The sequence below is a fragment of the Hippocampus guttulatus genome, chromosome 9, assembly GCF_054856545.1.
Source record: "Hippocampus guttulatus isolate MCC_2025c chromosome 9, RoL_Hgut_1.0, whole genome shotgun sequence".
NCBI lineage: Eukaryota > Metazoa > Chordata > Actinopteri > Syngnathiformes > Syngnathidae > Hippocampus > Hippocampus guttulatus.
In genome coordinates this window covers 2,281,387-2,296,243 of record NC_141269.1, presented here as the reverse complement: position 1 = coordinate 2,296,243, position 14,857 = coordinate 2,281,387, and the positions used below count along the sequence as shown (strand labels likewise).

The following is a 14,857-nucleotide window of genomic DNA, read 5'->3' as shown; positions in this document are numbered from 1 at the left end:
CTAAAAAAAAATGTTACGTGGGGCATAATGTCTTCCGTGTGTGTGTGTGTGTGTACAACACATTTTCACTTACATAAGCGATTTTAGGAGATTATGGAATTAAATATAAATGGCTACGCGTCAATGGTGGAGGGCAAGCGAGGTTAAAACTGGCTCTGATGTGTATTTTTGTGACCTTTCATGAAAAGGCCTGTCACAAATCTGATCCATCCACCATTACATCCTCATTTCTAAAAAAAAGTTTCTTTTGTCACCTTTTTGAGTGATCTGAGTGCAGTGATCTTAAGTGTCCATGAACATGTGTGCTAAATTCACTGTTACCATTCCCACCGATATAGTACTGAAGTACGTTAGCGTATAGTATGAAAAATAGATATCCGATATTTATTATTGTTATTATTATCACAGGCACACAACTTGTTAGCCATGAAGGAAATTGGCTATTAGTACTCAACTCAACTCAACTGTATTTATAGAGCACTTTCAAACAGCCATCGCTACATACAAAGTGCTGTACATGGAGCAATTTAACATATACAATAAACAGTAAAACAAATCGGTAATAAAGACAGTAGAAAGCACCGAACAGTAAAACCAAGAACAAATCGAAGTCATGCTGAGTCGAATGCCAAAGAATACAAGAGAGTTTTGAGGAGGGTTTTGAAGATGATTCATTACATGAATGAATGTATGCACACATGCGGGTTTAATGCACACACACACGATGCGGTATTTGTCTATGTGTGTGTGTGTGTGTGTGTGTGCGCGCGTGTGTGTGTGTGTGTGTGTGTGTGTGTGTGTGTGTGTGCGTGTGTGTGTGTGTGTGTGTGAGGGAAACAGATGGGGAAAGTAACCCGAGGCCCTTTTCATTCGCTTGAAGACACTCCATGTGTTTTAGCCCCGTTACACAAATGTGCACCTTTGAGTGAATTCTAAAGTGGAGCATGGAAAACCCAACCGAAAGCAAGCAGACTGTTGCTAAACCAAACGATGTTCGTATCATCACACGTCTCACTTTTTTGTTTGTTTGGTTTTTGCTTTGTCCACTTCACGGAAAAACATGACAATGCTCTTTGTAAACAAGTGAACCTCTCTAGTTTTTGGAAAAACAACATGGGATGAACTTGGGCACTCTTTGTAAACAAATTCACCTTCCAATTTATGGAACAAAACAATGTCGCAAACTAGTTTATGGAAAAAGATGATGTCATACAGGCAGTCTTTGTTATTAACGAGTTTTGAGTTTACGAGGAAAAAGATGAAGTCGCACTTGGATCCTCTTTGGAAACAAATTATCGTTTGTGTCTTCGGAAAAAGACTACATTGGACCCGTGTGCTCTTTGTAAACAAATGCACCTGCTAATTTATGAGGGGAAGACGGCGGTGAACTTGGACCCTCTTTGTAGTTTATGGAAAAAGATGATGTCACACTGTTGCTCTTTGCAAACTAATTAACCCTCTAGTTAAAAACAAAAAGAATTTACCTTCTAGTTCATGTAAAAAGGTGACGTGGCAAATGAATGCTCTTGATAAACAAATTCATCTCATTTATTGGAGCAAATGATGGCAGCGCACACAGACGCGCCTTGCAAACAAGTGAAGTGCTGAGTTAAATGACAAACCAGGTGATGCTGCTCTTGGCTGCTCTTTGTTAACAAAACCAAACTACCTAATTGGCGGGGGGAGGGGGGGGGGTAGACGATGCATTTGGACGTTGTTTGTAAACAAACGTGGTAGAAATCTGCCACAACATTTGCCGTTTTGAAGTCGTCGACTTACGATCCTGACGCGGTGTCCCGGCGTGGCCGTGATGTCCCAGGTGCACTCCTTGCGGCTGGGGTACTTGTCGGGCCAGTTGGGGCTGCTCAGGCCGCCGCTGGGGCTGTGGATCTTGTGCTCGCACTCGGCTGCGCACACACGGGAGAGGAAGTTGAAATCAAGGCTGCACAGGAAGAGGTCAGAGGAAATGGAAAGGGAACGGGAAGCAGCAAGCGGTAGGCGTTGGGGCTGGGGGGCACGCTGACAAGCTGAGTGTGAAATAGAACACGCCAAACAATCCTGACTGCAATTCCACGCACACTTCTCACAATAACGTGTCACCATAAGGCAGCGGCACCACTGGAGCGTAGCAACGTGAACGCAAGCGTGCCGTGCTGCTTTTTGACCGTACACTCTTGAAGATACTTGGCCCATTGGACGACCTGCGCCAAAACTTAGACTGACCCACCTTCCTTGCAGTCGTGCTTGTTCTCGTGCAGCACGAAGCCGTGGCGACACTGGCACACGTACGAGCCCACCGTGTTGACGCACTCGTGCTGGCAGCCACCGTTGTCCTTGCTGCACTCGTCCTTGTCTGACACAAACGCGCGCAAAGGCAAACAAGGTTGCAAATTTATGGGCGACCAGTTGTTTCGAATAGCAGGCAAAGTTGAGTCAATAGAGAAAGAAGGTCAACAAAACAAGCAACCGGTTTACAATGGCAGTCGGATGGACCAATCAGCATCCTTTGAGGAGATAGTCCCTAGTTTTGCCATGATGTCCCCTTTGTGTCCTCTTTGTGATGTCCAACTTTTTTCACACAGTGTTTCACTTGTATGTCCCATTATTCCCCACGTCCCCGCATGTTCTATTTTGTCCAATAGTGTGACTTTTTATGTCCTATTTGTCCTGCCGTGACCTCTTTTGTGTTCACTCGTGTCTGATGCTATCCCGATTTTTATCCCATTGGTCCAACTTTGTCCCACAATGTCCTCTTGGGTATGGTTGTGTCCCATTTTTTTCACAGTATCCCACAATGTCCCCCTACTTAGCCCCCCCCCCTTTTCATGTCCCATTGGGTCCTCTCATATGTCCCATTTTGTCTCCTAGTGTCTGTTATTGTCCCCCTTTTACGTCCCACTGTGTCCCTATATTCCGTTTTATGTCAATCATGTGGCCCACTATATAATTTTTTTTGCCCCATAGTTGACAATAATGTCCACTTTGGTGTCCAATTTTATCCCAGAATGTCGACTTTTATGTCCCATTTTGTCCCGCGCTGTCCATTAATGTCTTTCATTTTCCTCTTAATGTCTCCCCTCCCCATTGTGTCCCTTCCTTTTTTCCCTGTGTGTGTGTGTGTGTGTGTGTGTGCGAGCGTGTGTGTGTGTATACTCGAGATGTGGTATTATGTTGCTATTGTGGGCCCAGTCTCACTGTATCACTGTGTAAGGAGCTTTGCCGCTGATGCCAGACTGCACGTTCATCACACACACACACACACACACACACACGCGCGCGCGCACGCACACATGTTTACCCTCACGTGGATTACACGTGTGTGTGTGTGTGTGTGTGTGTGTGTGTGTGTGTGTGTGTGTGTTGGAGAGGCGCAAAGGGACCTCACTGAAGCTTTTCTCACACACGCCCACACACGGCGACGTTTTGTTGTGTCACTGCACATACGATAGGCGAAGAAAAAATGTGCATCGGGATTGCTTTGAAGTTGTCTTTTTGTCCTAAAAGTCAACAAATGATTCCCCGCTTTGAATGCGCCGAGGGATATTTGTTGTCGTTTTTCATTGGGGAAATCAAAGCATTGTCCCGTTGTGTCCACCTGGATTGTTGTTTTTCAAGCTACAATGAAGTATCAAATATTTAGTGTAGGAAGTTTGACATTCATGTGAAAATATTACGACTTTATTCTCAAAATATAAACATCTGTTCACTATTTTATAGTCAAAATATAAACATCTGTTCACTATATATATTTATAGTTGTTTGTGTGATGTTACAACTGGACCTTTATTTATTTATTTTTAATTTAAAAAAACAGTATTTTCCGTGTATTTTATGACAACAGGTTGCCACATGAAAATATTATATATAATAGGGGAATGGATTTGGCGGCAATGATCCATTCCTTCACAGCCAATCGCGTCACGTTACCTCGAAACTTGGACAAGCCCGCCGGCCCGCCCGCGGTGGCGGCTATGTGGCTTCGCTTTGCATTCCGGCACGACTCAAACACAAACAAATGGTCAGGGCACGACGCCATCTTGTCTGAGGGGTACCGAGTGGAGCGCGGGTGGCCCGGGAGATGTCGGAGGCCCGGGGGCACAGACGGGACACAACCGGTCACAACATTCGGTAAACCTGCACATTCTAGTTCGGAGAGCTAGTTAATAATAATAATGATTGTAGCAGTGCTGAAGTTGGAGTTGTTTCTAATAATTTGGCTAGAGAGGGAAAAGCGACTGTGAATTTCGTAATAATTGTACTGCAGTACAATTCGACGTTTGGCAATGTTGTCCTAAGCGGTTTTACTATGCTATGCTAGGCTATGTTACGTTACACTGTGTTATGCTACATTGTATTTTGTCAGGCTACACTATTTTATGCCATATTATGCTATGTTCTGCTAAATTATTTTATGTCATGCAACGCTATGTTATGCTATTCCACATTAATGTATGCCAAGTGATGCTCCGTTGCGCCATGCTACATTGCGTTATGCCGTGTTACTTGCTTGCCATGCTATGATAATAACACACGAATTTAATGCTCATCCACATGAGCATATGTTACGTCATCCACATGAGCTATCGTACGTTGAATGTTACTTTACACTATTTATTGCACATTATGCCACATTATGCTATGCTATGTTGCGCTACGTTACATTATGCCACATTACGACCTACATTTAGCTATGTTATGTTATGCTGCATTATGCTTTGTTCCATTACGTTATGCTGCGTTAATATGTCATATTATGTTTGTAATGCACGGGGTTGATGCTTTCTGCGTGATAAGTTACGATTTTGCATGTTATTTTACATCACGTTATGCTTAGCTACATTACCTCATGCTACATTACATCATACCACATTACTCTGTGCTATGTTAACGTTATGCTTGGTTACATTATGCCAGGTGTCATGACGCTACGTTACACCTTGTCACATTATGTTGCGCTACTTTTGTCATGCTACGTTATGCTTCGCTATTTTATATTATACAACACACGGGAAGGCACAAGCAATTTGGTGTCCTTACCTGAGAAGAAATGGGCCTTGAAACCTTTCTTGGACACGGTGTTGTCCGACTTGAACTCGATCCTCATGTTGTTGTACTGCGACGTGATGACTTCAGGGACCTCGGTGCCGCAGTATTTCCCGTGTAGCTTGGAGTCGGGCGAAAGGCCGCTGCGCACCTCTACATAGTCGTACTTACACACCTGATCAACACACGGTGACGTCACACCTCCACAAAGTGGCGCCACAACAAAAGGCGGTGGCTGCACTCACCTCGTTACCCTCCAGCTCAAAAGCCTCAAACTGCATGGAGATGCGATACTGCGTAGGGGCCACCACGTGCCACACGCAGTTCTTGTTGGGTGGGTACTCTTTGGGCCAGCCCGGCGTGCTTATGGTGCCGTTCAGCTTGGACAGCAGACCCCCGCACGCCGCTGTGTGGATGTAAGGGTGCATTTGACTCCTTTAGCCAGCTTTCCTCCCGACATGCTACGTCCATCGTCATCGGAAAACCAATTGCCTTATTTTGCAAGTCTTCCTTGTTACACTACAATGGCATTCAGGAATGGGCAAAAAGTTGCTCAGGTAAGCCTTCTCCTCCAAGCCCGTATGCACTATATTGTCATCAAAGTTTGGAATCAGTGAGCATGCTATGTATTTAAGTATAATTATACAGCACTTTGTCTACTTTTGCACTTCTCCGACCGGTAACAATATCACAAAATGTCTTCGCCTTCCGGAATGCACCTTCTCCACTCCCCTACACACTACACACACACAGTTCATCATTACATTTTAATAATGGTATTAGTTAACTGATTTTTACACTCAAATTACATTTAGGAATCATCTTGTCTTCACCTTCAGGCATATACCTTCTCCACATCCCTACATGCTACATCATCATCGAAGTTAAAGGCGAATGCACAACATATTGTTTAATCATAAAACTTCTTTTCACAATTCTATGACATTTAAGAATGTTTAAAAAAAATCAGATGGGTGAGCTTCTCATCTTTCGGAATCCGCCTTTCCACTCGCGTCCACACTACGTTGCCATCTAAGTTCTGGGTGACTAAACAAGTCATCTTTACTTTTAAAGTTGCGAGTTAACTGATATTTACACTGACACTGCAGTTAACCACGTTAACCGTTTCCCCATTAAGGAATACACCTTTTCCACTCCCCTACACACTACATTATCATCATCAAAGTTGAGGGTGAGCATCTGCATTTTTGACCTTCAGCCAGCCTCTCTCTTGACAACACCACCGTGTCAAAGTCAATGCTCCACTATCAAGCGTGTTACCTTCGCAGCTCTTTTTGTCGGGCGCTAGTTCGTAGCCTGGATCGCAGACGCACTTGAAGCTGCCCAGGGTATTGACACATCTCTGCTCACAGCCGCCATTGTCCGGCTTGGAACACTCGTCCTCCTCTGGAACACGCAAAGCATGAATACAAAGAAGGCTATACGCGTTATATCAATTTTATGGCCATGTAGGGTGTAGTTTGGCATCTTTAGGACCTTGTGGGGGGGGGGGAGTAGGGGGGGTAAATAATAATTGAGAATTTGTGTCACAGTAGCCATCGGAAAAATATCCAAAATTACACATACAACTTTGGAATCCAAAAACGAAAACGGAGGAAAACAAGCGCACCCTTGAAGAAGTTGGCGGCAAAGCCCGCCTTGTTGACCGTGCCGTCCGATACAAACTTCATCCAGAGCGTGTGCGCGGAGGAGCGCACGTCCTCGGGTTTTTCGTAGCCGCAGAATCGACCAATCAGAGGGCTTGTTTCCAGGGGGCCGTCACGCACCTCCAGGTAGTCATACGCGCAGCTGTCGTGTCGCTCGATCTACCCAAAATAGAAAAAAAAGAATAATGTCACCACTTGTAAAAATATAAGAAACGATATACTGTACAATAATAATCGAAAATATTGGATTTGTCAAGAACATCCTCCTCACCAAAAGTCAATGATTAAATTAATGCGATTGTATAGAATGAATGAAAACAAACTGTACATAGAGTCAATTAGCTGTCTTTTTTTTTGGGGGGGGGGGGTGGAAGTGATTTAATAGCTGCATGGGGGCTCCTGAGACATTCCCACGCACACTTGTGAGATTTTCCTGGATTTTTTATTTTTATTTTTTAATCCGTATGACTTCACCGGGGGCAATCGGCATAGTTTGAGGAGGACACCCTCAGACAAGACAGAGCCAAGTCACCACCTCGAAGGCTTGGAAGCTGAGGCCCACGTTGTATCCCTCCGACACGGTGATCCTCCACACGCACTCCTTGGATGGCCGGTAATCGTCGGGGTAGTTGGGGGACTGGATCTGTCCCGAGTCTTTGTTAATGTCGCCGCCGCAGATAGCTGCACAAGCGCACGGCACGTCGTGCGTCGGAGAAAGAAAGGAGTCATGTGATTATTATATTCCATGGAGTGCGTCTACAGTGTAATCTGGAATGTGAATTAATTTGCTTCCAAACTAGTGGTGCCTTGAGATACAAGTCGTTCCGAGACCACACTCGCAACTCAAAACATTTGCATCTTTCTCCATTGAAATCAACGGAAATGCCAATAATTTGTTTTTGCATCCGCGACAGGAAACAAAAATGTTTGTGCTATAAGAATATAATTTATAAAACATTGAGTAATCATCGAATTAAATAGAATGGTCGGAATGAATTGTGCATCATGAGTCGATGATGCAATCGAATTCATTGTGCTGCTCCTTCTGCCTCACCTACAGTGACCACTGGGTGGCAGCGCAATACTGTAGTCAAGATACTAGTGCGTTCACAGATGCCATGAATGTCAAATTAGCCATTCGGGGATACAAATATATGCCTGTGACGATTGTGATATTTTTAGGTTGCGTCCATAAAATCTAAACATATTTAACATTTTGAGTTTGAGGCAAAAGTGTTTGACAAAATAAACGGAACAAAAGTTTTATTTAACTTGTTTTTTGGTTTTTTTTTGTTTTGTGTGGGCTGATGTGAAAAACGATGGAACCTGTAACTCAAATGCATGAATTCTTTTTGAGGATCTGTTGCACCTCTGGTATGTTGATGTAAGTGGAAAATTACAACCTAGTTTTTGTATTTTGTTACCTTCATAAATGGCAGCGAAGCCTTTCCCCACCCAGTTGCTGCTGCTCCGGAATTCTATCCATATTCTACTGTCGGAGGAGGTCAGGACGTCAGGAAGTTTGTCTCCGCAGAACCTGCCTGTAGCGCACGCACACACATCCCTTTTTTTTTTCATGCGCACGCGCGTGTGTATGTGTGTGTGTTGCAAGGCTCTGACCCAGCAGAGGAGCTTTCCTCCAGTAGCCGTCGCGCACCTCCATGTAGTCGTACCAACAAAGGCTGCTCTTGTACAGGTCCATGGTGGTGAAGTTGAGCACGATCTGCGCTCAAGTGAAATCGAAGAAGAGAAATGTTCTTTTCTCTTTGCGTTGCCAAAACCTTATTTCTGAAATGTGGGTCACAGAAGTGTGGCTACCTTCTCTCCAGGTGTAACTGATATTCTCCACACGCAGTGAGTGTATGATGGGTATCCATTGGGGTAACCGGGAGATGAAAAGTTGCCTGTGGAGTCTTGCAGCGTCTCTCCGCACGCTTTCAGACGCGCACGTTTGCATTGACATCACATGTTCAGACAGAAAACAATAGGAAGAGAACAGAAAATCAATTGCATTGCTTATTCTTATTTACGTTTGCATCCTTGATTTGGTAACGAAGGAAGAGGCTGCAATGAGTGACTTTTTTAATCCAAAATTATTATAATTTTTTTTTTTTAGTCATGTACCTTGACAAAGTACGACAAATGCATCATCAAAATGGTTCATTTGAGGCTTGACTTGATGTGTTTTTTGTGGCAAATTTCTTTTTGACCTCATTGATGTTGGAATTTTAAGGATTTTTGGGGGGGGAGCGAGCAGGGACGGGGGATATCATCAGCTGTCAGCATCGTGATACAATATCCATCCATCCATCCATTTTCCGAACCGCTTGATCCTCACTAGGGTCGCGGGGGGTGCTGGAGCCTATCCCAGCCGCCTCCGGGCAGTAGGCGGGGGACACCCTGAATCAGTTGCCAGCCAATCGCAGGGCACACAGAGACGAACAACCATCCACGCCCACACTCACACCGAGGGACAATTTAGAGCGTCCAATCAGCCTGCTATGCATGTTTTTGGAATGTGGGAGGAAACCGGAGCACCCGGAGAAAACCCACGCAGGCCCGGGGAGAACATGCAAACTCCACACAGGGAGGCCGGAGCTGGAATCGAACCCGGTACCTCCACACTGTGAAGCCGACGTGCTAACCACTGGACTACCGGGCCGCCGTGATACAATAGTTACAGATAAAGAAAGTCTTCATCAAGACTTAAATATGAGGCATGAGATTTTTTTACCTTTTCACAAAGTGACTTCACAACTTGTGCCAATCGGATTTTTTTTTTTTTTTTTTTTTTAGAGCTCTTGTGCTGGATGTCATTCAATTGTGAAGGTGTACTTAATGATTTGGCCGACATGTGCACAGTTCAGTCTCTCAGGTCATGAGACAAAATCTGCCGGGACTTGTGTGTGTATGTGTGTATGTTCACCAGATGAGATCGTAAAGCTGAGTGACAAAAACAACCGAAATTGACGTCAGCGTTCCTAGTCGGGGACCGAAGGGATGCCTGAACGTGCGCAGGAAGCCACCGGAACACAAAGTGTGACGCGTGCAAACAGACACGCAATCGCCCTACGGAGTCAGTTCCACTGATGAGCTCATCTTCCACACACAAACACACCCACGCGCACACGCACGCCCACACACACACACTCATCACACAACGAAGCAGTGTCATACGTAAATACGGTAAGTACCTGGACATCGATAGAGCTTCCTTGCCTGTGCAATGTCTCCTTTACTGAGTCGAGTCCGCTGGCCAATTGCAGGCCGGATGCCATTTTCATCCCTGGATGGAAGAATGGTGTCAAGGAACATCCCCCTTTAACACACACGCACACAAAACAAGCACAGTTGTAAAGGATTCAATCCAAAACAGCAACATTAAAGGCCAGAGTCATGCAAAGGCCGAAACATCGGGAACACCTGGACAATGGAATGGAGGCGAAATGATCATAGATTTTCACGTGGACATGTTTTGGGTCGCTGTGTCCGCAGGTGGGGGCAAAATTGACAAAACTATGACAGATCTCAGTTGTTGCCATCAAAACCTTTAAAATGAGGTATGACTCGATGTGGTTTGTTGCCAAGTGATGAATGTCCTGGTTTGACACGGACGAAATCTTGACTCGAGCTTGACAAAAACAAAAAAAAAAAAAGATTTTTGACAGTGGCATTATATTGAGAAAATAATCGCAAGTCTGGAAAGGTCCTGGTCAAAGGCTTTCTGACAAGGTATGACTCCATCGTATGGGATCCGAATGATCATATCGTGCGGTTTACCGTGAGAAGGTGTTCCTGGCGTAGTGCATGATGCTGTCAAAGTCGTACGGCTCGCCCAGAGAGTTCACCTCACCCGGCTCCATTTTCAGGAAGTTGTACTCCTGACCTGGGTGAACCGCCCACACACAAACACACACACACACACGCACGCACAGAGTCGAAAAATGTTTCGTTAAATTAGCAGGTGACCATATGAGTCAGGCTTACTTTCTAAACTGGCAAAAATAACAACAAAAAAAACCATACATCACCAATATTGAAGGAAAATAAATGCCTCTCTCTACTAAAGGCCTCCCTTTTCCCCATGAAGAAAGAAAACAACGTCATAAGTCATAAGTATCGCATTTCCTCAAACAGCAGCTGTCCCGTTAAACAGACGCCATGCCCCGGTTGTGGTCGTTGGCCGCACCACCCAAATAGAAAAAAACCCCCCACCTCCCTCAAATAAACTGCTGCCTTTCCCCAGTGAGGTAGATCCCCTTTTCCTTGAAACGGGGATCTAGTTCGGATCTAGCCAGGACCATTTTGGGTGGCGCGGTCCTCACCTGGTTGGATGTTGTCGCGTATGATGGTGACGTGGTTGTCACGGTCGGGGCGAGTGTGCTCGTGCCAGAATCCGATGACGTGGCCCAGCTCGTGCACCACGATGCCAAACTTGTCGCAGTTCTTCCCGATGGAGATGGCCTGGGGCCCGTTGCCGCGGCGACCCACATAAGAGCAACACCTAAGCACAGTTTTTGGCAGGCGATTATCCCTTACATACTCTTCATTTACCATGCACGTTCACTATGTTCTACAGGTTGAGATTTTGCATTAGATTTAGTTTTTAGTTTTCGTCTCGGTTTTTTTTTCTTTCTTTTTTTTTAAAAGCATTATTTTATTTTGTTCACAAAAACTTTTTTCGCCCCATTTTTGTTTTACTTATTTTGTTAGATTTCTGTGACTCTATTTACCTTGGTTCTGGAGCCATTTTTTGATCCGAGCTATTAATTATTGCACGTACAGTTTCACCATTTCCACTTTGATTTAATGCAATATTTGTGTCACGTTTAGAAAAGTCCTCAAATTTCACGGCGAATTAATGACAGTCGGGCTATTTTTATTGCTGCGAAATGTCAAAACGGGTCAAATGTGACAGGTTGGTGGGGACGTGTTACGCATTTCGACGGACACGCGCGTACACACTCACGCGTGGTCAGGATTTCCTGCCGAGTACTCCATCCAGCTGAGGAAAAGCTGCAGGATTTATTTATTTCCATACAACGCTCGGCTCGCGCCACCGTTCATAACTGAAAGACGTTGCACACAAGTTCTCCTTTCTGGCTCGCCGAGATATCCGTGCCAGGCGGCGACCAAATCTGATTAAAGTTCTCCCGTGAGCTCGGATCGGGATTGGGCACTTTGTTTCTTGAATTTATTCATCTGTGCGGTGGCGTGATCCGTGCCGTTCACTTTTTTTTTCCGCCACGGGTTTTTTTTTGTCCGTCTGTCTGTCCACCCCCAAAGGCGCACGTGGATTTGTCCAGCCGATTAAAAGTGTCTAATCTCTGACGCGGGATCATCATCGTCGGTTCACATTCACGTCTTTAACTCGCCTGAATGTGTGCTAGGATTAGCTGTTTTTTTTAAATCCCTTTAAAAAACAACAACAAAAAAATATATATATATATATTTTAAATGAATGAATGTCATCCAAATGCGAGGATTAATAATTGAGGAACTGCTGATGTTGATGTAAAAAAGACCCCAAAAAAAAGCATTTTCGAAGCGTCCAGTCACATTACTGCGATCTCGAAAGAACAACGTGGAATCTGAACAATCAATTTCAAAGAAATTTGTCGACAAAAGTGACAAAAATCCCGAAACAAAACGAAAAATTATTTTTGAAAAACCCCCCCCCAAAAATTCAAAGCAGGCATTTTTTAGGAAACCCTTTTAACGGCGTGCTATAGCATCGTTGTTTCTATTTTAAATCAAATCACATTTAAAATGTGTTATTTGTTCACGACGTGTGCTTTGACTTGGATTACTGTGATCCTGAAATTTTTGGTTCTTGCTATCAGTGGAGCTCAGGCATGAGCACGCGTAGCCGCTAGGTGGTGCTCAAGGACCTGCCCTTTTGGCCTTTATTTCTCCAACACATTTATGCCTTCATTCCATAATTTTCACAATAAATAACGTCTCTGAAATATTTTTACATTTTTAGGTTAACTCACAGTGGATAAAAAATAAATACAATTGAATTATTTAGCGTGGTCTCAATTTTGTCCATCACAAAAAAAACCTGCCATTTGAACAAGGGTGTGTCGACCTTTTTTTTCATACAAAATATCTTCCCTTCACCTAATTGTCATAATATTGACTGCGTTAATTTTTTTTTGCAGAAATAAAGACTCACTTTAAACACATGCAACTGTTGTAGGAATAATTTTGGCAATGCTGCCCGATTTTTGGGGGCTTGATGACCTGCCCCCCAAAATGGCGGCGCACGTCCCTGGTTTCGGATTATGACCAGCAAAAATGATGTCTTCACGTTACTTTCTCAAGATACGTCAGACCAGATTGCTCCAAGGTTGCAGAAATAACTTGGAATCCCACGAAAGTTCTTGCAACAATGCACGTAACGTGTAACCAAAAAAAAAAAAAAAGTGTTAATGTGTTATATGTTGGGATACATCAACAAGCATTATAGGCCTCCTTTTAGGTCTTTTGGCTTGGTGACAAATGAAGGTTGCAAACACTTTAAGATGCCGACGTCCCGCTGTTCCACCAAACAATGCGCTCCGCAACACCGTGAACACACACGCACGCACACACAAGGCGAGCATATAAACACTTAGAAGCCCGCAGTGTGATTGGCGGGATGTGGAAACAGGAGCGGGACAGGAAGGGAAGCGGAGCCATTGTTGAGTGAGCGTATCGTCTCACGCTGTGACAAGGTCACTATTGGGGACACACATGCAACGATGTACACACAAAAAAAACACACTAATGGTGGGAAGTAAAAAAAAAAAAAACCCTATAAAGAGACTTTATCACTGTAAGTATTTTATCTTATGTATCCTTCCTTCAGTATTGATTTTTCTGATGACTTTTTATTTTTACTCCCGGCTAAGATTGTAAAAGTGTGAACATTTTCCGGAAAGTTTTCTGTAATTTTCGATGGAAAGTCAACAAATAATAAGCATGAATTTAGACAGATGAATAATGGTATTAGTAGGAGTAGAACCGTGTCAAGTTTGATTTTCAGTAAACTTCTCTCCACCACACGTTGCAGATTCAGTCCTGCTGTTTTGATTGGGTGCAATTCCGTTGTTGACCACTCGACGGTGACGCACTTACTTACTCTGTGTAAATTTTAAGGAAGAAGTCAGTGTTTTAGCACAGTCTCTGTCAACTGTTGTTATACTGCTTTGTACGCCTATGGAAAGTGACAGCTATGTTGATCTTTGGGCATGATTATTGATGTAAATCTTGAGATGAATCATTACGTTTTTTGTTTTTTTTGTTTGTTTACTGAAAACACCTTGAGGGAACGGTACACTTGTCCTTTGCGCTTGCTCTCTCTCTCTCGACGTATGTGTTGAAATGTGTTTTTGTACACCGTCTACTGCCATCTATGCTCTACTGATCGGTCAAACAGGTAAAGGAGCCGAATCAATACATTTACCAATCTTCTTCTTATTAGTTTTTTTTTAATGTGTACTTCCACATACTCACCCACATGGTCTGTAGGTGAACACGATGTAGCTTTCCTCATCGGTCTTCTCAATGAAAGTCACACAGGTTTGCTTCTCCCAGTGACGCATGGCCTGCTTGAACATGGCCCTCTGACTCCCTGTGACACACACATACACCCTTGCAGTGATTTTCAAACTGGGGTCCGTGACCTGTAACTTTGGGTTTTGAAAAATAATTACCAATGAATTATTACGCTCTCTCGTGTTTACCGCCAGATGGGACCAACATCCCGATAGAACAAACAAGCGAAGTCAATTTATTCAGCTTTGGGCCAATCAAAAGCTTTGAAATGATTGTGATGTATGACATAAATCGGACATCGCTGTATATGTGCAGCATTGCAAATCAAATTCAGCATCAGCTCGGATAGCAAGATTGAATCCGTTCTAAGAAGTCTTCAGCCAAATTGAATGAAATCCAAAGCAATATTTCCCATGGGAAATAATGGGAAGCCAAATAATCGGTTCCAGACACCCAAAAATATGATCGGTATTTCTTGAATTGGGAGTGTTTCTATCCAAATCAAGACAATAACAAGCCTTCCGGTCTGTTCGGCAACATTTGGATAAATTGGGGCAATATTGACCCAATATCCTGTCAAAAATCATGCCTTTAAAATAAAAGCC

At 43.8% G+C, this 14,857-nt stretch overlaps 1 protein-coding gene across 7 annotated transcripts in view; it reads right to left on the bottom strand.

Moving 5' to 3' along the window:
* LOC147199815 (dorsal-ventral patterning tolloid-like protein 1) overlaps positions 1-14,857 on the bottom strand; it is a 30,538-nt gene that overhangs the window by 3,089 nt on the left and 12,592 nt on the right. For 4 of the 7 annotated variants that reach the window (XM_086119539.1, XM_086119540.1, XM_086119542.1 and 1 more), the window contains 14 exons: positions 14,211-14,328; positions 11,036-11,214; positions 10,491-10,596; positions 9,905-10,029; positions 8,529-8,644; positions 8,331-8,433; positions 8,135-8,251; positions 7,246-7,391; positions 6,674-6,869; positions 6,325-6,450; positions 5,289-5,449; positions 5,038-5,218; positions 2,228-2,353; positions 1,780-1,907 (listed from right to left, as the gene is read on the bottom strand). In XM_086119539.1, coding sequence (XP_085975665.1) covers positions 1,780-1,907; positions 2,228-2,353; positions 5,038-5,218; positions 5,289-5,449; positions 6,325-6,450; positions 6,674-6,869; positions 7,246-7,391; positions 8,135-8,251; positions 8,331-8,433; positions 8,529-8,644; positions 9,905-10,029; positions 10,491-10,596; positions 11,036-11,214; positions 14,211-14,328 — 1,928 coding nt within the window. Of the gene's footprint in view, positions 1-1,779; positions 1,908-2,227; positions 2,354-5,037; positions 5,219-5,288; positions 5,450-6,324; positions 6,451-6,673; positions 6,870-7,245; positions 7,392-8,134; positions 8,252-8,330; positions 8,434-8,528; positions 8,645-9,904; positions 10,030-10,490; positions 10,597-11,035; positions 11,215-11,679; positions 11,834-14,210; positions 14,329-14,857 lie in introns of those variants that run through there. The other 3 variants (XM_086119543.1, XM_086119544.1, XM_086119545.1) reach the window with 3 other exon arrangements.